Source organism: Oncorhynchus nerka, linkage group LG14 (assembly GCF_034236695.1).
Source record: "Oncorhynchus nerka isolate Pitt River linkage group LG14, Oner_Uvic_2.0, whole genome shotgun sequence".
In the NCBI taxonomy this organism is placed as follows: Eukaryota; Metazoa; Chordata; class Actinopteri; order Salmoniformes; family Salmonidae; genus Oncorhynchus; species Oncorhynchus nerka.
The window spans coordinates 4,566,461-4,593,619 of NC_088409.1; the positions used below are offsets into that span (position 1 = coordinate 4,566,461).

At 50.7% G+C, this 27,159-nt stretch overlaps 1 protein-coding gene across 4 annotated transcripts in view; it reads left to right on the forward strand.

Annotated features, from left to right (window-relative positions):
- Window positions 1-26,547, forward strand: part of LOC115117983 (centrosomal protein of 192 kDa-like) — a 103,160-nt gene extending 76,613 nt beyond the window's left edge. For 2 of the 4 annotated variants that reach the window (XM_065027279.1, XM_065027280.1), the window contains 15 exons: window positions 65-1,279; window positions 2,028-2,154; window positions 2,265-2,439; window positions 10,235-11,123; window positions 11,298-11,446; window positions 16,636-16,866; window positions 17,465-17,590; window positions 20,415-20,555; window positions 20,658-20,721; window positions 21,140-21,279; window positions 21,469-21,561; window positions 22,980-23,098; window positions 23,854-24,054; window positions 24,803-24,893; window positions 26,332-26,547. In XM_065027279.1, coding sequence (XP_064883351.1) covers window positions 65-1,279; window positions 2,028-2,154; window positions 2,265-2,439; window positions 10,235-11,123; window positions 11,298-11,446; window positions 16,636-16,866; window positions 17,465-17,590; window positions 20,415-20,555; window positions 20,658-20,721; window positions 21,140-21,279; window positions 21,469-21,561; window positions 22,980-23,098; window positions 23,854-24,054; window positions 24,803-24,893; window positions 26,332-26,532 — 3,962 coding nt within the window. In that variant the 3' untranslated portion in view covers window positions 26,533-26,547. Of the gene's footprint in view, window positions 1-64; window positions 1,280-2,027; window positions 2,155-2,264; window positions 2,440-10,234; window positions 11,124-11,297; window positions 11,447-16,635; window positions 16,867-17,464; window positions 17,591-20,414; window positions 20,556-20,657; window positions 20,722-20,906; window positions 20,989-21,029; window positions 21,108-21,139; window positions 21,280-21,468; window positions 21,562-22,979; window positions 23,099-23,853; window positions 24,055-24,802; window positions 24,894-26,331 lie in introns of those variants that run through there. The other 2 variants (XM_065027282.1, XM_065027281.1) reach the window with 2 other exon arrangements.
- The last annotated feature ends 612 nt before the right edge of the window (window positions 26,548-27,159 follow it).

The following is a 27,159-nucleotide window of genomic DNA, read 5'->3' on the forward strand; positions in this document are numbered from 1 at the left end:
GTGATGTCAGCACCACTTCACCAGGTCATGAATAATGTAAAGGAGATTTGATTCTGTTTCCCAGCCTCTGTCCTGGAAGAGCCAACACCCAGCCCTAACCGGGTTCAACTGGAGCAGCCCAGCCCTAACCAGGTTCAACTGGAGCAGCCCAGCCCTAACCAGGTTCAACTGGACCAGAGAATCCTGCTGGAGACTCTACAGAGGAGCCAGTGTGCCGGGGACCTACTGGAGACTCTTCAGAGGAGCCAGTGTGCCGGGGACCTACTGGAGACTCTACAGAGGAGCCAGTGTGCCGGGGACCTACTGGAGACTCTTCAGAGGAGCCAGTGTGCCGGGGACCTACTGGAGACTCTACAGAGGAGCCAGTGTGCCGGGGACCTGAGTGCCTTCGACATTGAAAAGTACCTGAAGCAGACCGAGGTATCCACCAGCAGCGACAGCGACCAGTCAGGCTCCTCCCACTACACTTTTGACTTCCTCGGCTGGGCCGACAGCCTCAACTCCTCCCACAGGAAGTCCCAGGCTGCATCACTTGTTGTTACTGTGGAGAACGAGAGCTCGTGTTATCAACACCAGGCTAGCGAATACCAGGCTAGCACCAAGGGAGATATCTCCTCTGGCGTAGAGGCTAAGGCAGGTTTGACACAAGGTTACCCTGCTGCTATGACCCATCCAGTCTCTGCTGGGCTACATCCAGGTTCTGGTCAGAGTGGAGTAGGCCCAGCTAACAAGATGGAGGCGAGGAGGAGTTCCATCCCCCGTCCCAGGGCCAGTTCCATCCCTACAGCCTCTGGTAAACCAGGGAGGAGGTCTGTGGGCTCTGGTCAGTTCTCCTCAACCACCATCTCCCCAGCCAAACCAGCTGCTAACAGGAAGCATGTAGGGAATAACAGTGAGCCCCAGCCAGCTGGTGTACTGAGCAGGAGCAACACGGAGAGTGGTGGGCCTGAACTAGGAGCAGTCCGTCCATCACCCAACAACACCCCAGCCCAGAAGGTAGAGGACCCCTCCTCATCTCCTGCCCCAGGCCTTAAGACCTCCCCTGGTCTGAGGAAGGGTCTGTCAGGGCCGCTGTCCCTCAGAGACATCACATCCCCCTCCCAGAGAACCAGGAGGAGCACAGTGAAGACCCACGCTACAGGGAGCAGTACAACCCAGCAGGAGAAACCCAGTGGCCTGGAGAAGAGTGTTGGAGGAGCTCCTCCCAACGCTGTGGCCAAACATGTTGGTTTCACTTCCTCGTGTCACAACCCCCAGCCTGCTGCTCACAGGACGGACGGTCAGTCTCTGGTCCAATCAACAACCTTATTCAGCTCTTCAACTCATTTAAGAGAGGAATAAACATGTTTGTGAAGCTTAGCTTAGTTTCCATCCCATTCTTTTCCTGGTCCTTCCGGCCAGATTGGGACATCTGGTTTTTCCATGTTGATTATAGTTTATTTGAGGTGATTTCCTGGTCTTGTGTTCTGCAGATAATGATAAAGGAGGATTTAGTTCATTGGCTAAGGAGTGTATTAATGTCCTGGTCAGGTGATCATTGGCTAAGGAGTGTATTAATGTCCTGGTCAGGTGTTCATTGGCTAAGGAGTGTATTAATGTCCTGGTCAGGTGTTCATTGGCTAAGGAGTGTATTAATGTCCTGGTCAGGTGATCATTGGCTAAGGAGTGTATTAATGTCCTGGTCAGGTGTTCATTGGCTAAGGAGTGTATTAATGTCCTGGTCAGGTGTTCATTGGCTAAGGAGTGTATTAATGTCCTGGTCAGGTGTTCATTGGTTAAGGAGTGTATTAATGTCCTGGTCAGGTGTTCATTGGCTAAGGAGTGTATTAATGTCCTGGTCAGGTGATGATAGTAATGTGTTGTATTAATGTCCTGGTCAGGTGATGACAGTAATGTGTTGTATTAATGTCCTGGTCAGGTGATGACAGTAATGTGTTGTATTAATGTCCTGGTCAGGTGATGTTCTCTGGTTAGATTGTATTAATGTCCTGGTCAGGTGACGATAGGTGATGTGTTGTTCTCTGTAGATGTGTCTCCAGGTACTCCTGTGCATCATGCCGGAGGACCAGAGCAGAGCCAGTGCACCTTCAGACCCTCCACCTCTCCTCTCACCCACTCCTCCCCCTCACAGACCTCCTTCCCCAGCCAAGAAGGGTACACGGCTGCTTCAAATCAATCAATTATTAAATCAATCCAATGTGTCAGGTAGTTACCCTCTACTGTGTAACTCTACTTCCTAAATCTTCTCTCTGGTGCCCCGACAGGACTGTGTCGCCCCCCTCCCCCAGTGTAGGGGACAGGAGACGTCCCGGTGATCTCACTCCTCCCCAGTCTGAGTGGAGCTGTTCCAGTCCCAGCCTCAGCAGACTGACATACATCTCTCTGAATGACAGCACGGCTCTCAACACGACCGGCGTCCCAACTCCTGACAGACACCAGGTATAGTAGGCAGGGACTGGACCTCGTACGGGCTTCTCTTTCAAAATACTCCTTTCCATGTCTCAGTGAGACTCCATCGGGGCAGTTTACAAATGACCAAGAGATCAATCACACGTCGTCTGACCGAGGGCCGGAAGTGATCAGGAAGGGATCAGGAAGGGATCAGGAAGGGATCAGGAAGGGATCAGGAAGGGATCAGGAAGGGATCAGGAAGGGATCAGGAAGGGATCAGGAAGGGATCAGGAAGGGATCAGGAAGGGATCAGGAAGTGATCAGGACTGCTCCTGAAGCTCTCCTCAGTATGACTTTAATTCCTGTCTTCCTGCTTAACAGTTCAGTTAAAACCGTGAGGTCAATGGAGTCCATAGTGTTCGGTACTTAGCGAAAAATGAAAATGTGATTTCTGCTTCCGTCTCCGGTGGTAGCTGACGTGACACGGCTAGCTATCCCGACTTGGTTAACCTATGCCGTGAGGCTTAAGCTAACTTGGCTAGCCATCCCGACCGGGTTAACCCATGCCGTGAGGCTTAAGCTAACTTGGCTAGCCATCCCGACCGGGTTAACCCATGCCGTGAGGCTTAAGCTAACTTGGCTAGCCATCCCGACCGGGTTAACCCATGCCGTGAGGCTTAAGCTAACTTGGCTAGCCATCCCGACCGGGTTAACCCATGCCGTGAGGCTTAAGCTAACTTGGCTAGCCATCCCGTTAACCCCGGGTTAACCCATGCCGTGAGGCTTAAGCTAACTTGGCTAGCCATCCCGACCGGGTTAACCCATGCCGTGAGGCTTAAGCTAACTTGGCTAGCCATCCCGACCGGGTTAACCCATGCCGTGAGGCTTAAGCTAACTTGGCTAGCCATCCCGACCGGGTTAACCCATGCCGTGAGGCTTAAGCTAACTTGGCTAGCCATCCCGACCGGGTTAACCCATGCCGTGAGGCTTACGCTAACTTGGCTAGCCATCCCGACCGGGTTAACCCATGCCGTGAGGCTTACGCTAACTTGGCTAGCCATCCCGACCGGGTTAACCCATGCCGTGAGGCTTAAGCTAACTTGGCTAGCCATCCCGACCGGGTTAACCCATGCCGTGAGGCTTAAGCTAACTTGGCTAGCCATCCCGACCGGGTTAACCCATGCCGTGAGGCTTAAGCTAACTTGGCTAGCCATCCCGACCGGGTTAACACATGCCGTGAGGCTTAAGCTAACTTGGCTAGCCTGCTGGAACGCTTCATCTGCCAACGTGCAGTTCCCCTTGGCTAGCCTGCTGGAACGCTACATCTGCCAACGCGCTGTTCCCTTTGGCTAGCTTTCCATACCTGGAGAGGTGGAATCGCTACCGTTTCTCTTGTTGAATGACAGGGGAAAGCACACGCTTTCTCTGAATAGCTTTGTGCTAGCCAACTAGACGATTAGCCCACGATTAGACTAACGCTAGCTAGCTTATGACTACAACTGGGGATAGTAATGTGGGGCGGCAGGGTAGCCTAGTGGTTAGAGCGTTGGACTAGTAACCGAAAGGCTGCAAGTTCAAACCCCCGAGCTGACAAGGTACACATCTGTCGTTCTGCCCCTGAACAGGCAGTTAACCCACTGTTCCTAGGCCGTCATTGAAAATAAGAATTTGTTCTTAACTGACTTGCCTAGGCAAGTCCACGTTGCAAAGCTAGCCAGCTGGAAAGCAAGCTAGCCACTCCAACCACAGACTGTTATCCCTGCAAAGGGAAAACCGAGAGGCACCTCTATGCTCCTAAAACCGCTAACCTTGCTAACCAGCTGGAAAGCATGCTAGCCACTCCAACCACAGACTGTTATCCCCACAAAGGGAAAACCGAGAGGCACCTCTATGCTCCTAAAACCGCTAACCTTGCTAACCAGCTGGAAAGCAAGCTAGCCACTCCACCCACAGAGACTGTTATCCCCACAAAGGGAAACCCGAGAGGCACCTCTATGCTCCTAAAACCGCTAACCTAGCTAGCCAGCTGGAAAGCAAGCTAGCCACTCCACCCACAGAGACTGTTATCCCCACAAAGGGAAAACCGAGAGGCACCTCTATGCTCCCTGCCTGTCGTGCAGCGGCTCATTTGCATGCGCAGGTAAACAGGTAAAATGGGAGTTCACTCAACCCCGAAGTGCCCTCCGTACCACAGCTCATCCCCCCCGACTCTTGTTCAAGTAGCCGAGGCAGGAGGACACATTTCCAGTCGCCACCTACCACTCAAATCAAATCAAATTTTATTTGTCACATACACATGGTTAGCAGATGTTAATGCGAGTGTAGCGAAATGCTTGTGCTTCTAGTTCCGACAATGCAGTGATAACCAACAAGTAATCTAACTAACAATTCCAAAACTACTGTCTTATACACAGTGTAAGGGGATAAGGAATATGTACATAAGGATATATGAATGAGTGATGGTACAGAGCAGCATACAGTAGATGGTATCGAGTACAGTATATACATATGAGATGAGTATGTAGACAAAGTAAACAAAGTGGCATAGTTAAAGTGGCTAGTGACATAAGAATGCAGTCGATGATCTAGAGTACAGTATATACATATGCATATGAGATGAATAATGTAGGGTAAGTAACATTATATAAGGTAGCATTGTTTAAAGTGGCTAGTGATATATTTACATCATTTCCCATCAATTCCCATTATTAAAGTGGCTGGAGTTGGGTCAATGACAGTGTGTTGGCAGCAGCCACTCAATGTTAGTGGTGGCTGTTTAACAGTCTGATGGCCTTGAGATAGAAGCTGTTTTTCAGTCTCTCGGTCCCAGCTTTGATGCACCTGTACTGACCTCGCCTTCTGGATGATAGCGGGGTGAACAGGCAGTGGTTCGGGTGGTTGATGTCCTTGATGATCTTTATGGCCTTCCTGTAACATCGGGTGGTGTAGGTGTCCTGGAGGGCAGGTAGTTTGCCCCGGTGATGCGTTGTGCAGACCTCACTACCCTCTGGAGAGCCTTACGGTTGAGGGCGGAGCAGTTGCCGTACCAGGCGGTGATACAGCCCGCCAGGATGCTCTCGATTGTGCATCTGTAGAAGTTTGTGAGTGCTTTTGGTGACAAGCCGAATTTCTTCAGCCTCCTGAGGTTGAAGAGGCGCTGCTGCGCCTTCTTCACGACGCTGTCAGTGTGAGTGGACCAATTCAGTTTGTCTGTGATGTGTATGCCGAGGAACTTAAAACTTGCTACCCTCTCCACTACTGATCCATCGATGTGGATAGGGGGTGTTCCCTCTGCTGTTTCCTGAAGTCCACAATCATCTCCTTAGTTTTGTTGACGTTGAGTGTGAGGTTATTTTCCTGACACCACACTCCGAGGGCCCTCACCTCCTCCCTGTAGGCCGTCTCGTCGTTGTTGGTAATCAAGCCTACCACTGTTGTGTCGTCCGCAAACTTGATGATTGAGTTGGAGGCGTGCATGGCCACGCAGTCGTGGGTGAACAGGGAGTACAGGAGAGGGCTCAGAACGCACCCTTGTGGGGCCCCGTGTTGAGGATCAGCGGGGAGGAGATGTTGTTGCCTACCCTCACCACCTGGGGGCGGCCCGTCAGGAAGTCCAGAACCCAGTTGCACAGGGCGGGTCGAGACCCAGGGTCTCGAGCTTGATGACGAGCTTGGAGGGTACTATGGTGTTGAATGCCGAGCTGTAGTCGATGAACAGCATTCTCACATAGGTATTCCTCTTGTCCAGGTGGGTTAGGGCAGTGTGCAGTGTGGTTGAGATTGCATCGTCTGTGGACCTATTTGGGCGGTAAGCAAATTGGAGTGGGTCTAGGGTGTCAGGTAGGGTGGAGGTGATATGGTCCTTGACTAGTCTCTCAAAGCACTTCATGATGACGGAAGTGAGTGCTACGGGGCGGTAGTCGTTTAGCTCAGTTACCTTAGCTTTCTTGGGAACAGGAACAATGGTGGCCCTCTTGAAGCATGTGGGAACAGCAGACTGGTATAGGGATTGATTGAATATGTCCGTAAACACACCGGCCAGCTGGTCTGCGCATGCTCTGAGGGCGCGGCTGGGGATGCCGTCTGGGCCTGCAGCCTTGCGAGGGTTAACACGTTTAAATGTCTTACTCACCTCGGCTGCAGTGAAGGAGAGACCGCATGTTTTCGTTGCAGGCCGTGTCAGTGGCAATGTATTGTCCTCAAAGCGGGCAAAAAGTTATTTAGTCTGCCTGGGAGCAAGACATCCTGGTCCGTGACTGGGCTGGGTTTCTTCTTGTAGTCCGTGATTGACTGTAGACCCTGCCACATGCCTCTTGTGTCTGAGCCATTGAATTGAGATTCCACTTTGTCTCTGTACTGACGCTTAGCTTGTTTAATAGCCTTGCGGAGGGAATAGCTGCATTGTTTATATTCGGACATATTACCAGACACCTTGCCCTGATTAAAAGCAGTGGTTCGCGCTTTCAGTTTCACGCGAATGCTGCCATCAATCCACGGTTTCTGTTTTGGGAATGTTTTTATCGTTGCTATGGGAACGACATCTTCGACGCACGTTCTAATGAACTCGCACACCGAATCAGCGTATTCGTCAATATTTCCATCTGACGCAATACGAAACATGTCCCAGTCCACGTGATGGAAGCAGTCTTGGAGTGTGGAGTCAGCTTGGTCTGACCAGCGTTGGACAGACCTCAGCGTGGGAGCCTCTTGTTTTAGTTTCTGCCTGTAGGCAGGGATCAGCAAAATGGAGTCGTGGTCAGCTTTTCCGAAAGGGGGCGGGGCAGGGCCTTATATGCGTCGCGGAAGTTAGAGTAACAATGATCCAAGGTTTTACCACCCCTGGTTGCGCAATCGATATGCTGGTAAAATTTAGGGAGTCTTGTTTTCAGATTAGCTTTGTTAAAATCCCCAGCTACAATGAATGCAGCCTCCGGATAAATGGTTTCCAGTTTGCAAAGAGTTAAATAAAGTTCGTTCAGAGCCATCGATGTGTCTGCTTGGGGGGGATATATACGGCTGTGATTATAATCGAGGAGAATTCTCTTGGAAGATAATGCGGTCTACATTTGATTGTGAGGAATTCTAAATCAGGTGAACAGAAGGATTTGAGTTCCTGTATGTTTCCTTCATCACACCATGTCTCGTTAGTCATGAGGCATACGCCCCCGCCACTCTTCTTACCAGAAAGATGTTTGTTTCTGTCGGCGCGATGCGTGGAGAAACCCGTTGGCTGCACCGCGTCGGATAGCGTCTTCCCAGTAAGCCATGTTTCTGTGAAGCAGAGAACGTTGCAGTCTCTGATGTCCCTCTGGAATGCTACTCTTGCTCGGATTTCGTCAACCTTGTTGTCAAGAGACTGGACATTGGCAAGAAGAATGCTGGGGAGTGGTGCGCGATGTGCCCTTTTTCGGAGTCTGACCAGAACACCGCCTCGTTTCCCTCTTTTTCGGAGTCGTTTCCTTGGGTCGCTGCATGCGATCCATTCCGTTGTCCTGTTTGTAAGGCAGAACACCGGATCCGCGTCGTGGAAAACATATTCTTGGTCGTACTGATGGTGAGTTGGCGCTGATCTTATATTCAGTAGTTCTTCTCGACTGTATGTAATGAAACCTAAGATGACCTGGGGTACTAATGTAAGAAATAACACGTAAAAAAACAAAAAACTGCATAGTTTCCTAGGAACGCGAAGCGAGGCGGCCATCTCAGTCGGCGCCGAACACCGTGTGTTAACACTGCCCATATCAACAACAAGTATCTGTTGCATCCAAGTGTCTTGGAGGGCAACATGTCACCTCCCAGAAGGCCCTCTGGCTCCATTAACAGACCAGTGTCTTGGAGGACAACATGTCACCTCCCAGAAGGCCCTCTGGCTCCACTAACAGACCAGTGTCTTGGAGGACAACATGTCACCTCCCAGAAGGCCTTCTGGCTCCACTAACAGACCAGTGTCTTGGAGGACAACATGTCACCTCCCAGAAGGCCCTCTGGCTCCACTAACAGACCAGTGTCTTGGAGGACAACATGTCACCTCCCAGAAGGCCCTCTGGCTCCACTAACAGACCAGCGGTTATCCAAGGTGAGCTTGTTACCTAACCCTGCCAAAGGGGGGTCCCTCCTGTCAACGGCTAACCACTGGATTGATACTGCAGGCTGTTATGTTGTGTTATAATGGAAAGGGTTTACCCCAGAGGGCTTGATGGCTCATTCCACCAGAGGTGTGGGTACCTCATGGGCCCTGTCAAAGGCATCCATTTGCGATTCAGTATTTTGGGCTTTCCCCTCATACGGTCCTCTGTCAGGCTACCCTGGCTTCGGAGTGCATGTCTATGATACGGAGGCTTCCTCTTTCCCACGGTGAGATATCGAAAACAACTTTTTGAAAGTAAACTGTTACTTGCGTAAGCCCGGTTCGCTGATGACTGTTACTTGCGTAAGCCCGGTTCGCTGATGACTGTTACTTGCGTAAGCCCGGTTCGCTGATGACTGTTACTTGCGTAAGCCCGGTTCGCTGATGACTGTTACTTGCGTAAGCCCGGTTCGCTGATGACTGTTACTTGCGTAAGCCCGGTTCGCTGATGACTGTTACTTGCGTAAGCCCGGTTCGCTGATGACTGTTACTTGTGTAAGCCCGGTTCGCTGATGACTGTTACTTGTGTAAGCCCGGTTCGCTGATGACTGTTACTTGCGTAAGCCCGGTTCGCTGATGACTGTTACTTGTGTAAGCCCGGTTCGCTGATGACTGTTACTTGCGTAAGCCCGGTTCGCTGATGACTGTTACTTGCGTAAGCCCGGTTCGCTGATGACTGTTACTTGCGTAAGCCCGGTTCGCTGATGACTGTTACTTGCGTAAGCCCGGTTCGCTGATGACTGTTACTTGCGTAAGCCCGGTTCGCTGATGACTGTTACTTGCGTAAGCCCGGTTCGCTGATGACTGTTCCCACTGTGAGGCCGGGCAGTAAGACACTTATTCCTGATTCCCACTGTGAGGACGGGCAGTAAGACACTTATTCCTGATTCCCACTGTGAGGACGGGCAGTAAGACACTTATTCCTGATTCCCACTGTGAGGCCGGGCAGTAAGACACTTATTCCTGATTCCCACTGTGAGGCCAGGCAGTAAGACACTTATTCCTGATTCCCACTGTGAGGCCAGGCAGTAAGACACTTATTCCTGATTCCCACTGTGAGGGAAAGGAGTGTAGAGGCTTGAGAATGATCAGAGGACAGGTCTCCGACAGATGATGTGTGATTTGGTTGTCTTTGTTATTTGTGATCGCTTGAGCGAATCCCACTGAGATGCAGAGTGCCTTCAGTGTTACGGCCTTAATTTAAAATAGATTACATGCGATTTTGTCTCTGTCCTACACAAAATTTACAAATGAATAAACGATGAAAAGCTGAAATGTCTTTGAGTCGATAAGTGTTCAACCCTTTGTGTTATGGCAAGTCTAGGTAAGTTCATGATTATCAATGTCCTTACGTCACATAATGAGTTGAACAAGTCAGGGGGTTGAAGACCTTGTCTAGGGCAACATATATTAGTGATTCATTTTTACAGAAAAGTTTTACAAATGTTCACATTTTTCTTCCACTTTGACATTTGACAAAATATTTTGTGGAAAAAGTCAAAGGGATCTGAATATTTTCCGACGGCGCTGAATCTCTCCTCAGAGAACCGAGGTGAAGTAACCTTGAGTTTTGGGTGCTTGTCTTGCTTGTTGTTGCACAATGTTAAGCTGAATGACGGTCATCTGCCTGGGAATACTCAGCTCTGTCATGTCGTGGAGTTACCACATGAAGGAATAACCAACTGACTGCGTGATATCTCTCTCTCCCTTCCCCAGAGCCATGGCACCATGTCTCTGAGCACCACTATCATCAGGGCCAGTCCCACCCCGCCAGTAGAAGGGGCTGATACCCAGAGTCCTACAGGTCAGGAGCTACCTCCTCACCGCTCTACAGACGTCCTCTGTCCTCCTAGACAGTCCAAGAGCCCAGAGTCTCCTCACCACTCGAACGGTCCTCGGAGTGGTTCAGGTCTGGGCTTTACACGCAGCCAGAGTGAGTGTAACTATCACTGTGGGAACAATAGAGACTACAACCAGCAGAAACGCCACTCCGAACCCAACTCGCACCTTCTCACCAAGTTGGATTCTGGCTACTCCAGCAACCTGAACATCCAGCAGCCCAGCGGTATGGGGGGCCAGGGGAACCAGCAGTGGTCTGGGGTCTCAGCCCAGGGGAGTGAGGTCTATCCTGGGGCCAGGACGGGCTTCGGCCTACCTTCCTCCGAGGACTTGTGCTACATGCCCATCTCCAGCTTCAAGCCCCAGGGCTCCATGGTGGACCTGCCTCCAGGGGTCCCTAGCCTCCTGACGGGGCGCTCCCTCTTCAGCTCCCAGCTGGCACAGCAGAACCTGGGCTCGGATGGAGCTCTTCACCCTGGTCTCCCTTTGCCTGCTCCTTACCACCACATGGCAGCAGCAGGGAACGGCCTGTATGGTCACGCTATGTCCTCACGGTTAGGACCCATCGTTGACCCCTCAGTCAGACACCTCCACAGCTCTGGGGGTCTGGGTGTCTCTGGGCCAGGTGGACCAGGAGGTCCCAGGGGTCTGTACCACTGCTCTAACCCCCACCTCAAACCCTTGGACCCAGGACTGATGGAGGGGAACCCCTACAACCAGCACTGTGTAGCCTCGTGGTCTGACGGCAGCCTTCCTGAACCCACAGGTAAGTCTTCAATCAGTTCTGGAATGTTCTCTTGAATCACTCGAGATAAGAGGGTGTGTTGCAGTAGGAAGAGTTCAAAACGGTTCATCTCACTCATGAGTGATTTTTAAATACATGTAATTTTGTAAGCTTTAAGATAACCCCGGACCCCTCTCTCCCTCTCCAATCCTCCAGCCCAGGTCGTGATCCCTGAGGAGCTGAGGTTCCCCCATGCCTGCTGTGTGGGCATCTCCTCTCAGACCTCACTGGGCATCTTCAACCCCTCCGAGCGCTGGCAGCAGGTCTCCATCACCGTCACCAGTCTGGCCATCAACGGAGAGAAGGTGGTCATTTTGTTTCTAATAAATTTGTAAAGAGGACAATGATTTAGAGAGAATTGTATGGTCTGAAATAGTGTCAACAAATTGTAAATGTAAAAATAAATAAATATGCTAGAAGAATATTTTAACCCACTCTGAAGAACTAGGAACTGCTGTCGAACCGTAATGACCATTTCCTGTCCCACCCAGGATGATTCATTCCCGTACCACTCTGAAGAACTAGGAACTGCTGTCGAACCGTAATGACCATTTCCTGTCCCACCCAGGATGATTCATTCACCACTCTTAGGAACTGCCGTAATGACCACTCCCACCCTGAAGAACTAGGAACTGCTGTCGAACCGTAATGACCATTTCCTGTCCCACCCAGGTTGATTCATTCCCGTACCACTCTGAAGAACTAGGAACTGCTGTCGAACCGTAATGACCATTTCCTGTCCCACCCAGGTTGATTCATTCCCGTACCACTCTGAAGAACTAGGAACTGCTGTCGAACCGTAATGACCATTTCCTGTCCCACCCAGGTTGATTCATTCCCGTACCACTCTGAAGAACTAGGAACTGCTGTCGAACCGTAATGACCATTTCCTGTCCCACCCAGGTTGATTCATTCCCGTACCACTCTGAAGAACTAGGAACTGCTGTCGAACCGTAATGACCATTTCCTGTCCCACCCAGGTTGATTCATTCCCGTACCACTCTGAAGAACTAGGAACTGCTGTCGAACCGTAATGACCATTTTTCCCACCCAGGTTGATTCATTCCCACCCTAGGAAGGTAATGACCATTTCCTGTCCCACCCAGGTTGATTCATTAGGAACCACCTCTGAAGAACTAGGAACTGCTGTCGAACCGTAATGACCATTTCCTGTCCCACCCAGGTTGATTCATTCCCGTACCACTCTGAAGAACTAGGAACTGCTGTCGAACCGTAATGACCATTTCCTGTCCCACCCAGGTTGATTCATTCCCGTACCACTCTGAAGAACTAGGAACTGCTGTCGAACCGTAATGACCATTTCCTGTCCCACCCAGGTTGATTCATTCCCGTACCACTCTGAAGAACTAGGAACTGCTGTCGAACCGTAATGACCATTTCCTGTCCCACCCAGGTTGATTCATTCCCGTACCACTCTGAAGAACTAGGAACTGCTGTCGAACCGTAATGACCATTTCCTGTCCCACCCAGGTTGATTCATTCCCGTACCACTCTGAAGAACTAGGAACTGCTGTCGAACCGTAATGACCATTTCCTGTCCCACCCAGGTTGATTCATTCCCGTACCACTCTGAAGAACTAGGAACTGCTGTCGAACCGTAATGACCATTTCCTGTCCCACCCAGGTTGATTCATTCCCGTAATGACCACTGTCCCACCCACATTCTGAAGAACTAGGAACTGCTGTCGAACCGTAATGACCATTTCCTGTCCCACCCAGGTTGATTCATTCCCGTACCACTCTGAAGAACTAGGAACTGCTGTCGAACCGTAATGACCATTTCCTGTCCCACCCAGGTTGATTCATTCCCGTACCACTCTGAAGAACTAGGAACTGCTGTCGAACCGTAATGACCATTTCCTGTCCCACCCAGGTTGATTCATTCCCGTACCACTCTGAAGAACTAGGAACTGCTGTCGAACCGTAATGACCATTTCCTGTCCCACCCAGGTTGATTCATTCCCGTACCACTGAAGAACTAGAACTAGGAACTGCTGATTCGTACCACCTGAAGAACTAGGAATCGAACCGTAATGACCATTTCCTGTCCCACCCAGGTTGATTCATTCCCGTACCACTCTGAAGAACTAGAACTGTCCCACCCAGGTTGATTCTGTCGAACCGTAATGACCATTTCCTGTCCCACCCAGGTTGATTCATTCCCGTACCACTCTGAAGAACTAGGAACTGCTGTCGAACCGTAATGACCATTTCCTGTCCCACCCAGGTCGAGTCATTCCTGTACCACTCTGAAGAACTAGGAACTGCTGTCGAACCGTAATGACCATTTCCTGTCCCACCCAGGTTGATTCATTCCCGTACCAGTGGCTGATAGAACTAGGAACTGCTGTCGAACCGTAATGACCATTTCCTGTCCCACCCAGAAGAACTAGGAACTGCTTCATTGACCATTTCCTGTCCCACCCCGAGTCATTCCCGTACCACTCTGAAGAACTAGGAACTGCTGTCGAACCGTAATGACCATTTCCTGTCCCACCCAGGTTGATTCATTCCCGTACCACTCTGAAGAACTAGGAACTGCTGTCGAACCGTAATGACCATTTCCTGTCCCACCCAGGTTGATTCATTCCCGTACCACTCTGAAGAACTAGGAACTGCTGTCGAACCGTAATGACCATTTCCTGTCCCACCCAGGTTGATTGACCACTCTGAAGAACTTCGAACCGTAATGACCATTTCCTGTCCCACCCAGGCTGATTCAGAACTGAAGAACTAGGAACTGCTGTCGAACCGTAATGACCATTTCCTGTCCCACCCAGGTTGATTCATTCCCGTACCACTCTGAAGAACTAGGAACTGCTGTCGAACCGTAATGACCATTTCCTGTCCCACCCAGGTTGATTCATTCCCGTACCACTCTGAAGAACTAGGAACTGCTGTCGAACCGAACTAATGACCATTTCCTGTCCCACCCAGGTTGATTCATTCCCGTACCACTCTGAAGAACTAGGAACTGCTGTCGAACCGTAATGACCATTTCCTGTCCCACCCAGGTTGATTCATTCCCGTACCACTCTGAAGAACTAGGAACTGCTGTCGAACCGTAATGACCATTTCCTGTCCCACCCAGGTTGATTCATTCCCGTACCACTCTGAAGAACTAGGAACTGCTGTCGAACCGTAATGACCATTTCCTGTCCCACCCAGGTTGATTCATTCCCGTACCACTCTGAAGAACTAGGAACTGCTGTCGAACCGTAATGACCATTTCCTGTCCCACCCAGGTTGATTCATTCCCGTACCACTCTGAAGAACTAGGAAGGAACTGCTGTCGAATTCATTTCCTGTCCCCTGTACCACTCTGAAGAACTAGGAATGACCATTTCCTGTCCCACCCAGGTTGATTCATTCCCGTACCACTCTGAAGAACTAGGAACTGCTGTCGAACCGTAATGACCATTTCCTGTCCCACCCAGGTTGATTCATTCCCGTACCACTCTGAAGAACTAGGAACTGCTGTCGAACCGTAATGACCATTTCCTGTCCCACCCAGGTTGATTCATTCCCGTACCACTCTGAAGAACTAGGAACTGCTGTCGAACCGTAATGACCATTTCCTGTCCCACCCAGGTTGATTCATTCCCGTACCACTCTGAAGAACTAGGAACTGCTGTCGAACCGTAATGACCATTTCCTGTCCCACCCAGGTTGATTCATTCCCGTACCACTCTGAAGAACTAGGAACTGCTGTCGAACCGTAATGACCATTTCCTGTCCCACCCAGGTTGATTCATTCCCGTACCACTCTGAAGAACTAGGAAGGTTGATTCATTCCCACCCAGGTTGATTCATTCCCCACTCTGAAGAACTAGGAACTGCTGTCGAACCGTAATGACCATTTCCTGTCCCACCCAGGTTGATTCATTCCCGTACCAGTGGCTGATAGAACTAGGAACTGCTGTCGAACCGTAATGACCATTTCCTGTCCCACCCAGGTTGATTCATTCCCGTACCACTCTGAAGAACTAGGAACTGCTGTCGAACCGTAATGACCATTTCCTGTCCCACCCAGGTTGATTCATTCCCGTACCACTCTGAAGAACTAGGAACTGCTGTCGAACCGTAATGACCATTTCCTGTCCCACCCAGGTTGATTCATTCCCGTACCAGTGGCTGATAGAACTAGGAACTGCTGTCGAACCATAATGACCATTTCCTGTCCCACCCAGGTCGATTCATTCCCGTACCAGTGGCTGATAGAACTAGGAACTGCTGTCGAACCGTAATGACCATTTCCTGTCCCACCCAGGTTGATTCATTCCCGTACCAGTGGCTGAAGAACTAGGAACTGCTGTCGAACCGTAATGACCATTTCCTGTCCCACCCAGGTTGATTCATTCCCGTACCAGTGGCTGATAGAACTAGGAACTGCTGTCGAACCGTAATGACCATTTCCTGTCCCACCCAGGTCGAGTCATTCCCGTACCAGTGGCTGATAGAACTAGGAACTGCTGTCGAACCGTAATGACCATTTCCTGTCCCACCCAGGTTGATTCATTCCCTGAAGAACTAGGAACTGCTGTCGAACCATAATGACCATTTCCTGTCCCAGTGATTCATTGAGTGGCTGATAGAACTAGGAACTGCTGTCGAACCGTAATGACCATTTCCTGTCCCACCCAGGTTGATTCATTCCCGTACCAGTCTGAAGAACTAGGAACTGCTGTCGAACCGTAATGACCATTTCCTGTCCCACCTGAAGAACTAGGAAGGTTGATTCATTCCCGTACCACTCTGAAGAACTAGGAACTGCTGTCGAACCGTAATGACCATTTCCTGTCCCACCCAGGTCGATTCATTCCCGTACCACAGTGGCTGAAGAACTAGGAACTGCTGTCGAACCGTAATGACCATTTCCTGTCCCACCCAGGTGATTCATTCGAACCGTAATGACCATTTCCTGTCCCACCCAGGGATTCATTCCCTGAAGAACTAGGAACTGCTGTCGAACCATAATGACCATTTCCTGTCCCACCCAGGTCGATTCATTCCCGTACCACTCTGAAGAACTAGGAACTGCTGTCGAACCGTAATGACCATTTCCTGTCCCACCCAGGTTGATTCATTCCCGTACCAGTGGCTGATAGAACTAGGAACTGCTGTCGAACCGTAATGACCATTTCCTGTCCCACCCAGGTTGATTCATTCCCGTACCAGTGGCTGATAGAACTAGGAACTGCTGTCGAACCGTAATGACCATTTCCTGTCCCACCCAGGTTGATTCATTCCCGTACCACTCTGAAGAACTAGGAACTGCTGTCGAACCGTAATGACCATTTCCTGTCCCACCCAGGTTGATTCATTCCCGTACCAGTGGCTGATAGAACTAGGAACTGCTGTCGAACCGTAATGACCATTTCCTGTCCCACCCAGGTTGATTCATTCCCGTACCAGTGGCTGAAGAACTAGGAACTGCTGTCGAACCGTAATGACCATTTCCTGTCCCATCCAGGTCGAGTCATTCCCGTACCAGTGGCTGATCGTGAAGAACAAGACCATCATTGGCCCTAAGAGCACGGAGGAGCAGAAGGTGTTGTTCATCCCACCTCAGGCCGGGGTGTACCAAGCTGTCCTCAGTGTCTCCTCCTGGCCTGCCTCCGCTGAGGCCCAGGCTGTCGCCCGCGCCGAGGTGTTCGCCAAGAGGGTGGTCCTCGTCGCCATGGCAGAGGACCCTGCTCTGGAGGTAATGGGGGGGTGTGGCTGATCAGTTGTTGGCTTGAGTCCCAAGATCGACTAATTAGTTAGTTAGCTTTGAGTCCATGTCAGGACGTGGGCATACTTCCGCTTTGGTTTACTTCTTATATTTCAGTGTTTTGATATAACAGTTGTGAAAAACCTCAAGGTTTCTGTTCTAGTTGGTTGATATCAGTTATTTTGTTTCTCCACTGTGTTCTGGGTGGTTTCTCCACTGTGTTCTGGGTGGTTTCTCCACTGTGTTCTGGGTGGTTTCTCCACTGTGTTCTGGGTGGTTTCTCCACTGTGTTCTGGGTGGTTTCTCCACTGTGTTCTGGGTGGTTTCTCCACTGTGTTCTGGGTGGTTTCTCCACTGTGTTCTGGGTGGTTTCTATAACACACTGTGTTCTGGGTGGTTTCTCCACTGTGTTCTGGGTGGTTTCTCCACTGTGTTCTGGGTGGTTTCTCCACTGTAACACACTGTGTTCTGGGTGGTTTCTCCACTATAACACACTGTGTTCTGGGTGGTTTCTCCACTATAACACACGGTGTTCTGGGTGGTTTCTCCACTGTAACACACTGTGTTCTGGGTGGTTTCTCCTCTCCAGGTGGATGTGGGGAAGTGTGGCAGTCTGGATTTCGGAGACCTGGCAGGTGGCAGTGCCAAAGCTCTCCCTCTGAAGCTGCTGAACAGGACTCAGGCCACCGTACCTATTAGACTGGTTATCAGTGCTGTAAGACATTACAATGCTGGGTGGTTTCCACTACATTACCTACCATACAATGCTATGCACTACATTACAATGCACTACATTACCTACCATACAATGCTATGCACTACATTACAATGCACTACATTACCTACCATACAATGCTATGCACTACATTACAATGCACTACATTACCTACCATACAATGCTATGCACTACATTACAATGCACTACATTACCTACCATACAATGCTATGCACTACATTACAATGCAGTACAGTACATTACAATGCAGTACATTACCATACAATACAATGCTATGCAGTACATTACAATGCAGTACAATACAATGCTATGCAGTACATTACAACACAATACAGTACAATGCTATGCACTACATTACAATGCAGTACAATACAGTACAATACAGTACAACACAATACAGTACAATGCTATGCGCTACATTACAATGCAGTACAATACAGTACAATACAGTACAACACAATACAGTACAATGCTATGCGCTACATTACAATGCAGTACAATACAATGTTATGCAGTACATTACCATACAATACAATGTTATGCAGTACATTACCATACAATACAATGCTATGCAGTACATTACCATACAATACAATGCTATGCAGTACATTACCATACAATACAATGCTATGCAGTACATTACCATACAATACAATGCTATGCAGTACATTACCATACAATACAATGCTATGCAGTACATTACCATACAATACAATGCTATGCAGTACATTACCATACAATACAATGCAGTGCATACGATGCTATGCAGTACGATGCTATGCAGTACAGCTTCTGGACAATAACTAATGTTGTGTGGGTCAGTACTCTTCTGTCTGGGTTGTGCAGAACTTTGTCCTGCTGCCCTCAATTTCAACAGCCATGGCCCTCGATGCAATGCAGTGCCCTATGTGTGGCTATGCAGTGCGTAATGCTGCAGTGCTACAAAAATGGCCCTCGATGTCCCCTTGTATGGCCAGCAGTACGATGCTGCCTAAAAAAATGGCCCTCGATGTCCAGTTGTGTGGCCAGTGCAGTAATGCTGCCTAAAAAATGGCCCTCGATGTCCCTTGTGTGCTGTGTGGCCAGCCGTTGTGCAGAACTTTGTCCTGCTGCCCTCAATTTCAACAGCCATGGCCCTCGATGTCCCCTTGTGTGGCCAGCCGTAATGCTGCCTAAAAAATGGCCCTCGATGTCCCCTTGTGTGGCCAGCCGTAATGCTGCCTAAAAAATGGCCCTCGATGTCCCCTTGTGTGGCCAGCCGTAATGCTGCCTAAAAAAATGGCCCTCGATGTCCCCTTGTGTGGCCAGCCGTAATGCTGCCTAAAAAAATGGCCCTCGATGTCCCCTTGTGTGGCCAGCCGTAATGCTGCCTAAAAAATGGCCCTCGATGTCCCCTTGTGTGGCCAGCCGTAATGCTGCCTAAAAAAATGGCCCTCGATGTCCCCTTGTGTGGCCAGCCGTAATGCTGCCTAAAAAAATGGCCCTCGATGTCCCCTTGTGTGGCCAGCCGTAATGCTGCCTAAAAAAATGGCCCTCGATGTCCCCTTGTGTGGCCAGCCGTAATGCTGCCTAAAAAATGTACATTCCTTGCAGCCAAAGTGTCCGTTGTGCCCTTTGGATTAGTATAATAATTAATTAATATTAATAATTAATAATAGTATAATAATTATAATTCCCTTCTCCCCGCTGCCAATCGCTGTGCTTCAAAGCACCTCACTCACATGGCTCTGTCTGTCATCTCAATTCTTATTAGTCAATGTTCGTCATGTGATCAGGTCCTGCACTGCGGCAGTCCCGCCACAGGAGTCGCTAGTGTGCGATGAGACAAAGACATCCCTGCCGGCCAAACCCGTCCCCTAACCCGGACGACGCTGTGCTGAGTGTGTGCCGCCCCAGCCGGCTGCGACAGAGCCTGGACTCTAACCCAGAATCTCTAGTGGCACAGCTAGCACTGCGATGCAGTGCCTTAGACCACTTGGCCACTCAGGAGGTCCTGATCAGGTCCTTCTGACAGTCATCTCAGCATCGCCATAGGCTACAAGTGAAGACGGACTCATCGAAGTAGGCTACAAGTGAAGACTGACTCATCGAAGTAGGCTACAAGTGAAGACTGACTCATCGAAGTAGGCTACAAGTGAAGACTGACTCATCGAAATAGACTACAAGTGAAGACTGACTCATCGGGGATGCAACGGCGCCCGTCCTTATGGAATCCGGAGGCACACATCAACTGTTCATCGTCCAACTCCTGGCAGGAGGACGACAGGCCCCGGCCTTTCTCTCCTGGCAAAAGGACCAGTGCCTCCAGTATGACAGATTCAGATATTAATAATGATCCTATTGGTCAAGCATTACTGTCATCTAGCCTGTTACATTGTCTGGCGCCTCCCTCCTGGCAGCATCGGTCAGGACATGAGACTGGAGGCTCAGTGTGCCAGGCTGTCGCCTGAGGCTCAGTGTGCCAGGCTGTCGCCTGAGGCTCAGTGTGCCAGGCTGTCGCCTGAGGCTCAGTGTGCCAGGCTGTCGCCTGAGGCTCAGTGTGCCAGGCTGTCGCCTGAGGCTCAGTGTGCCAGGCTGTCGCCTGAGGCTCAGTGTGCCAGGCTGTCGCCTGAGGCTCAGTGTGCCAGGCTGTCGCCTGAGGCTCAGTGTGCCAGGCTGTCGGGCACCACTTAAATGCCAAATGGCATTGCTCCTAAAGTCCTGACATTCCAGGCCTACTCAAAAACACTTAGATTTTGTTAAAATATTTGGCTGTACAAGCCCTCTTTGATAGATATCGTCTTTTGCGATGTCGTATTTCTAGAACGCCACGGCCTGGCGCTGCTTCACCTTCTCCAAGAGCCCCGTTGCCATGACAGTTGAGGGCCTGCTGCAGGCGGGAACTCTGACATCACTAGCTGCTCCGTCCGTCATGAACCACGTGATGCACGCCAGCTACGGAGAGGTGAGTTAACCCTGGAGTGACCTCGTCTCGGTGACTTGTGACTTCAATAGCTGAGTAGTTTGAGGGATGTTTTGGGAATGTTGTCGTTGTGTTGTATTTCAGAATCCAGAGAACTTCATGGTTTGGGTCCACTTCCACGCTCCACAGAAGTACCAGTCCTGTTCAGGTATGACCCCCCTGTCCTGGCTCTATGAATATTAATACACGAAGATGCCGTTCAGCCACCAATCACAGCTGATGTTTGTCATGTGATGTCTAATGTCATACGGGTGGTCTAGGTCCAGCTGATGACTACAGTGATGTCATACTGGTGGTCTAGGTCCAGCTGAGTACTACAGTGATGTCATACAGGTGGTCTAGGTCCAGCTGATGACTACAGTGATGTCATACAGGTGGTCTAGGTCCAGCTGATGACTACAGTGATGTCATACAGGTGGTCTAGGTCCAGCTGATGACTACAGTGATGTCATACAGGTGGTCTAGGTCCAGCGATGTCATACAGGTGGTCTAGGTCCAGCTGATGACTACAGTGATGTCATACAGGTGGTCTAGGTCCAGCTGATGACTACAGTGATGTCATACAGGTGGTCTAGGTCCAGCGGATGAGTACAGTGCGCGGGTGGACATCGAGGTGGACTGTCCAGGCCCCAGTCATGTGATCAGGAGCGTCCCTCTCAGAGCCAGGTCTGGAACAGCCAGAGTACACGCCCCTAAAGACCTGCAGGTAGGAACTGACCCGCAGCACTGCTGACATGAGACTAGTCTTTATATTCAGGGTTTAACTGGGAAACCAGTGTGTTGTATTGCCTTAATAACACATTCCGTATCAGAGTTAGGGTCGACCTTTTGTGTGATGTTGATATTTCTGTCATTCTTTCCTCATATCGTTTTTTTGGGGGGTTGGGGGGGGCAGAATGTTAGCCTCTCGGCAGTGTTGGGTCAATCCAGCACGCAGACTCTGCCTCTGAAGAACGCAGGGAACATTGATGTTCAGCTGAAACTCAAGGTATTCTGTCCCTTTTACTTCCCTGTTTGATCTGTGGTTTGGATAAGCCTGGAGGATGTGTTGTAGTTTGGATAAGCCTGGGGGATGTGTTGTGGTTTGGATAAGCCTGGAGGATGTGTTGTAGTTTGGATAAGCCTGGAGGATGTGTTGTGGTTTGGATAAGCCTGGGGATGTGTTGTGGTTTGGATAAGCCTGGGGGATGTGGTTTGGATAAGCCTGGAGGATGTGTTGTAGTTTGGATAAGCCTGGGGGATGTGTTGTGGTTTGGATAAGCCTGGGGGATGTGTTGTGGTTTGGATAAGCCTGGGGGATGTCTTGTGGTTTGGATAAGCCTGGAGGATGTGTTGTGGTTTGGATAAGCCTGGAGGATGTGTTGTGGTTTGGATAAGCCAGGGGGATGTGTTGTGGTTTGGATAAGCCTGGAGGATGTGTTGTGGTTTGGATAAGCCTGGGGGATGTGTTGTGGTTTGGATAAGCCTGGGGGATGTGTTGTGGCTTGGATAAGCCTGGGGGATGTGTTGTGGTTTGGATAAGCCTGGGGGATGTGTTGTGGTTTGGATAAGCCTGGAGGATGTGTTGTGGTTTGGATAAGCCTGGGGGATGTGTTGTGGTTTGGATAAGCCTGGGGGATGTGTTGTGGTTTGGATAAGCCTGGGGGATGTGGTTTGGATAAGCCTGGAGGATGTGTTGTGGTTTGGATAAACCTGGGGGATGTGTTGTGGTTTGGATAAGCCTGGAGGATGTGTTGTGGTTTGGATAAGCCTGGAGGGTGTGTTGTGGTTTGGTTGATATGACCTCCTGGGTGGTGCTGCCTGTTGGTATGACCTCCTGGGTGGTGCTGCCTGTTGGTTGATATGACCTCCTGGGTGGTGCTGCCTGTTGGTTGATATGACCTCCTGGGTGGTGCTGCCTGTTGGTTGATATGACCTCCTGGGTGGTGCTGCCTGTTGGTTGATATGACCTCCTGGGTGGTGCTGCCTGTTGGTTGATACGACCTCCTGGGTGGTGCTGCCTGTTGGTTGGTATGACCTCCTGGGTGGTGCTGCCTGTTGGTACGACCTCCTGGGTGGTGCTGCCTGTTGGTTGATATGACCTCCTGGGTGGTGCTGACTGTTGGTACGACCTCCTGGGTGGTGCTGCCTGTTGTTGACCTCCTGGGTATGACCTCCTGGTGGTGCTGATGACCTCCTGGGTGGTGCTGACTGTTGGTTGATATGACCTGTGTGGTGCTGACTGTTGGTTGATATGACCTCCTGGGTGGTGCTGACTGTTGGTTGATATGACCTCCTGGGTGGTGCTGACTGTTGGTTGATATGACCTCCTGGGTGGTGCTGACTGTTGGTTGATATGACCTCCTGTGTGGTGCTGACTGTTGGTATGACCTCCTGTGTGGTGACCTGTGTGGTGCTTGTCTACAGAACAGCGGTGGTGATGGCTGTTTCTCTGTGAGTCCTGTTGACCTGTGTCTGCGTGCCGGGGAGGAGCAAGGCATTGTGGTCTCGTTCACCTCTCAGGGCGGCAGGAAGAACCGAGAGAGGTACTTTTTAATTATTTTATTTTTTACACACTTCAGTGTTCTGAACATCTAGCCTTGCGGAAAGCCTTCTACATTACTCAGTGTTGTGAGCATCTAGCCTTGTAGAAAGCCTTCTACATTACTCAGGCTCTGACCATCTAGCCTTGTAGAAAGCCTTCTACATTACTCAGCGCTCTGGCCATCTAGCCTTGTAGAAAGCCTTCTACATTACTCAGTGTTGTGAACATCTAGCCTTGTAGAAAGCCTTCTACATTACTCAGGCTCTGACCATCTAGCCTTGTAGAAAGCCTTCTACATTACTCAGGCTCTGACCATCTAGCCTTGTAGAAAGCCTTCTACATTACTCAGTGTTGTGAACATCTAGCCTTGTAGAAAGCCTTCTACATTACTCAGCGCTCTGGCCATCTAGCCTTGTAGAAAGCCTTCTACATTACTCAGTGTTGTGAACATCTAGCCTTGTAGAAAGCCTTCTACATACTCAGTGTTCTGACCATCTAGCCATGTAGAAAGCCTTCTACATTACTCAGTGTTCTGAACATCTAGCCATGTAGAAAGCCTTCTACATTACTCAGTGTTGTGAACATCTAGCCTTGTAGAAAGCCTTCTACATTACTCAGAGTTGTACTTCAGAGTGTAATCTATCTGTTGCTCTAGGATCCTTGTCCCGGTAGCCTTGTCCCTGGGTGGTAGTTCTGTGTCCTTGTGTTTTCATGATACTTCCTGTTCTGATGTTTCTCTGTGCTTGACCCTTCCAGTGTTCTGACCATCCTGGTGCTGCCGTCTGGTCCTCAGTATGAGGTGGTTCTGAAGGGACAGGTGGTACCAGAGGAGGGGGTGAACCCTGCTGCCCCTGGTCCTGTCTCTGCCCTGGGCATGCTGCCCCACAGTGAGGTGCCCCCTATCCTCTCCAACAAGCAGTTTGTGGCCTGGGGAGGGGTCACGCTGGGCAGGGCTGTGTAAGGAAACATTTTTACCAGACTCTTCCATGTTAGTCATAATGATTTATCCATACATAGTTGCTCCTGAGTGGCGTAGCGGTCCAAGGCACTGCATCTCACTGCAAGAGGCGTCACTACAGTCCCTGGTTCGATTCCAGCCTGTATCATACCCGGCCGTGATTGGGAGTCCCATAGGGCGGCGCACAATTGGCCCGTCGTTGTAAATAAGAATTTGTTCTTGACTGTCTTGCCTAGTTAAATAAAGGTTCAATATATTTTGGAGTTGTGGTGGTTGGTGGTGTTGTGGTGGTGGTGTGGTGGTGTTGTGGTGGTGGTGGTGTTGTGGTGGTGGTGGTGGTGTTGTGGTGGTGTGGTGGTGTGGTGGTGGTGGTGGTGGTGGTGGAGGTGGTGGTGGTGGTGGTGGTGGAGGTGGTGGTGGTGGTGGGAGGTGGTGGTGGAGGTGTGGTGGTGGTGGTGGAGGTGGTGGTGGAGGTGGTGGAGGAGGTGGTGGTGGTGGTGGTGGTGGTGTGGTGTGGTGGTGGTGGTGGAGGTGTGGTGGTGGAGGTGTGGTGGTGGTGGTGGTGTGTGGAGGTGGTGGTGGTGGTGGTGGTGGTGGAGGTGGTGGTGGTGGAGGTGTGGTGGTGGTGGTGTGGAGGTGGTGGTGGTGGTGGAGGTGGTGGTGGTGGTGTGGTGGTGGTGGTGGAGGTGGTGGTGGTGGTGGAGGTGGTGGTGTTAGAGCTCTGAATGTGGTCTTCTACCTGTACAGACAACAGAAGCTGGTTCTTCGTAATAACTCCCCCAACACAACACATCACCTGCGTCTGCTGATCCGAGGACAAGACCACAGCTGTTTCCAGGTAAGAACCAAACCTCCTTGACTTGTCCAGCTCCATGTGGCCTTCAGCTACTCTTCAGCTATCAATCACAGCAGCTCTGTGTCAGACTGCTCCTTAACCCTCTCCAGCTACTCTTCAGATATCAATCACAGCAGCTCTGTGTCAGACTGCTCCTTAACCCTCTCCAGCTACTCTTCAGATATCAATCACAGCAGCTCTGTGTCAGACTGCTCCTTAACCCTCTCCAGCTACTCTTCAGATATCAATCACAGCAGCTCTGTGTCAGACTGCTCCTTAACCCTCTCCAGCTACTCTTCAGATATCAATCACAGCAGCTCTGTGTCAGACTGCTCCATCTAACCCTCTCCAGCTACTCTGTCAGATCTCAATCCATCTGTGTCTCTCTCTCCATCTGTGTCTCTCTCTCCATCTGTGTCTCTCTCTCTCCATCTGTGTCTCTCTCTCCATCTGTGTCTCTCTCTCCATCTGTGTCTCTCTCTCCATCTGTGTCTCTCTCAATCATCAGTGCTCTGTCTCAGACTGTGTCTCTCTCTATCTCCTGTGTCTCTCTCTCGTCTCTGTGTCTCTCTCTCCAGCTCTGTGTCTCTCTCTCCGTCTCCTGTGTCTCTCTCTCCGTCTCCTGTGTCTCCTCCAGCTGTCTCTTCCAGCTGTCTCTCTCTCTCAGTCTCTGTGTCTCTCTCCGTCTCCTGTGTCTCTCTCTCCTGTGCTGTGTCTCTCTCTCCATCTGTGTCTCTCTCTCCGTCTCCTGTGTCTCTCTCTCCGTCTCCTGTGTCTCTCTCTCCGTCTCCTGTGTCTCTCTCTCCGTCTCCTGTGTCTCTCTCTCCGTCTCCTGTGTCTCTCTCTCCGTCTCCTGTGTCTCTCTCTCCGTCTCCTGTGTCTCTCTCTCTCCGTCTCCTGTGTCTCTCTCTCCGTCTCCTGTGTCTCTCTCTCCGTCTCCTGTGTCTCTCTCTCCGTCTCCTGTGTCTCTCTCTCCGTCTCCTGTGTCTCTCTCTCCGTCTCCTGTGTCTCTCTCTCCGTCTCCTGTGTCTCTCTCTCCGTCTCCTGTGTCTCTCTCTCCGTCTCCTGTGTCTCTCTCTCCGTCTCCTGTGTCTCTCTCTCCGTCTCCTGTGTCTCTCTCTCCGTCTCCTGTGTCTCTCTCTCCGTCTCCTGTGTCTCTCTCTCTCCGTCTCCTGTGTCTCTCTCTCTCCGTCTCCTGTGTCTCTCTCTCTCCGTCTCCTGTGTCTCTCTCTCTCCGTCTCCTGTGTCTCTCTCTCTCCGTCTCCTGTGTCTCTCTCTCTCCGTCTCCTGTGTCTCTCTCTCTCCGTCTCCTGTGTCTCTCTCTCTCCGTCTCCTGTGTCTCTCTCTCTCCGTCTCCTGTGTCTCTCTCTCCGTCTCCTGTGTCTCTCTCTCTGTCTCCTGTGTCTCTCTCCTCTCTATTAATGTAATATATCTCTCCCAGCTCCAGAGTAGTTTTGGACAGGAGGAGAGGTTGACCCGACACAGAGAGCTGTCCATCCGGCCCAGGGAGGATGTTGTTGTCCACCTGCTGTTTGCCCCAACCCGGCTGGCCTGCACCCTGTCCAAGCTGGAGATCAAACAGTCTGGAGTACGGCCCTCACAGCCTGGCATCAAGTTCACTGTGAGACCCTCTCTACCCTAACCATCCTGGTTTACTGTCTGGCCCTCTCTACCCTAACCATCCTGGTTTACTGTGAGGCCCTCTCTACCCTAACCATCCTGGGCCCTCTCTACCCTAACCATCCTGGGCCCTCTCTACCCTAACCATCCTGGTTTACTGTGAGGCCCTCTCTACCCTAACCATCCTGGCACAGCCTAACCATCCTGGTTTACTGTCTCTACCCTAACCATCCTGGTACTTAGGCCCTGTCCTGGCCACTGTCTGGCCAGAGATCTCTCTACCCTAACCATCCTGGGCCCTCTCTACCCTAACCATCCTGGTTTACTGTCTGGCCCTCTACCCTAACCATCCTGGTTTACTGTCTGGCCCTCTCTACCCTAACCATCCTGGTTTACTGTCTGGCCCTCTCTACCCTAACTATCCTGGTTTACTGTGAGGCCCTCTCTACCCTAACTATCCTGGTTTACTGTGAGGCCCTCACAGCCTGGCATCAAGTTCACTGTGAGACCCTCTCTACCCTAACCATCCTGGGCCCTCTCTACCCTAACCATCCTGGGCCCTCTCTACCCTAACTATCCTGGTTTACTGTGAGGCCCTCTCTACCCTAACCATCCTGGGCCCTCTCTACCCTAACCATCCTGGGCCCTC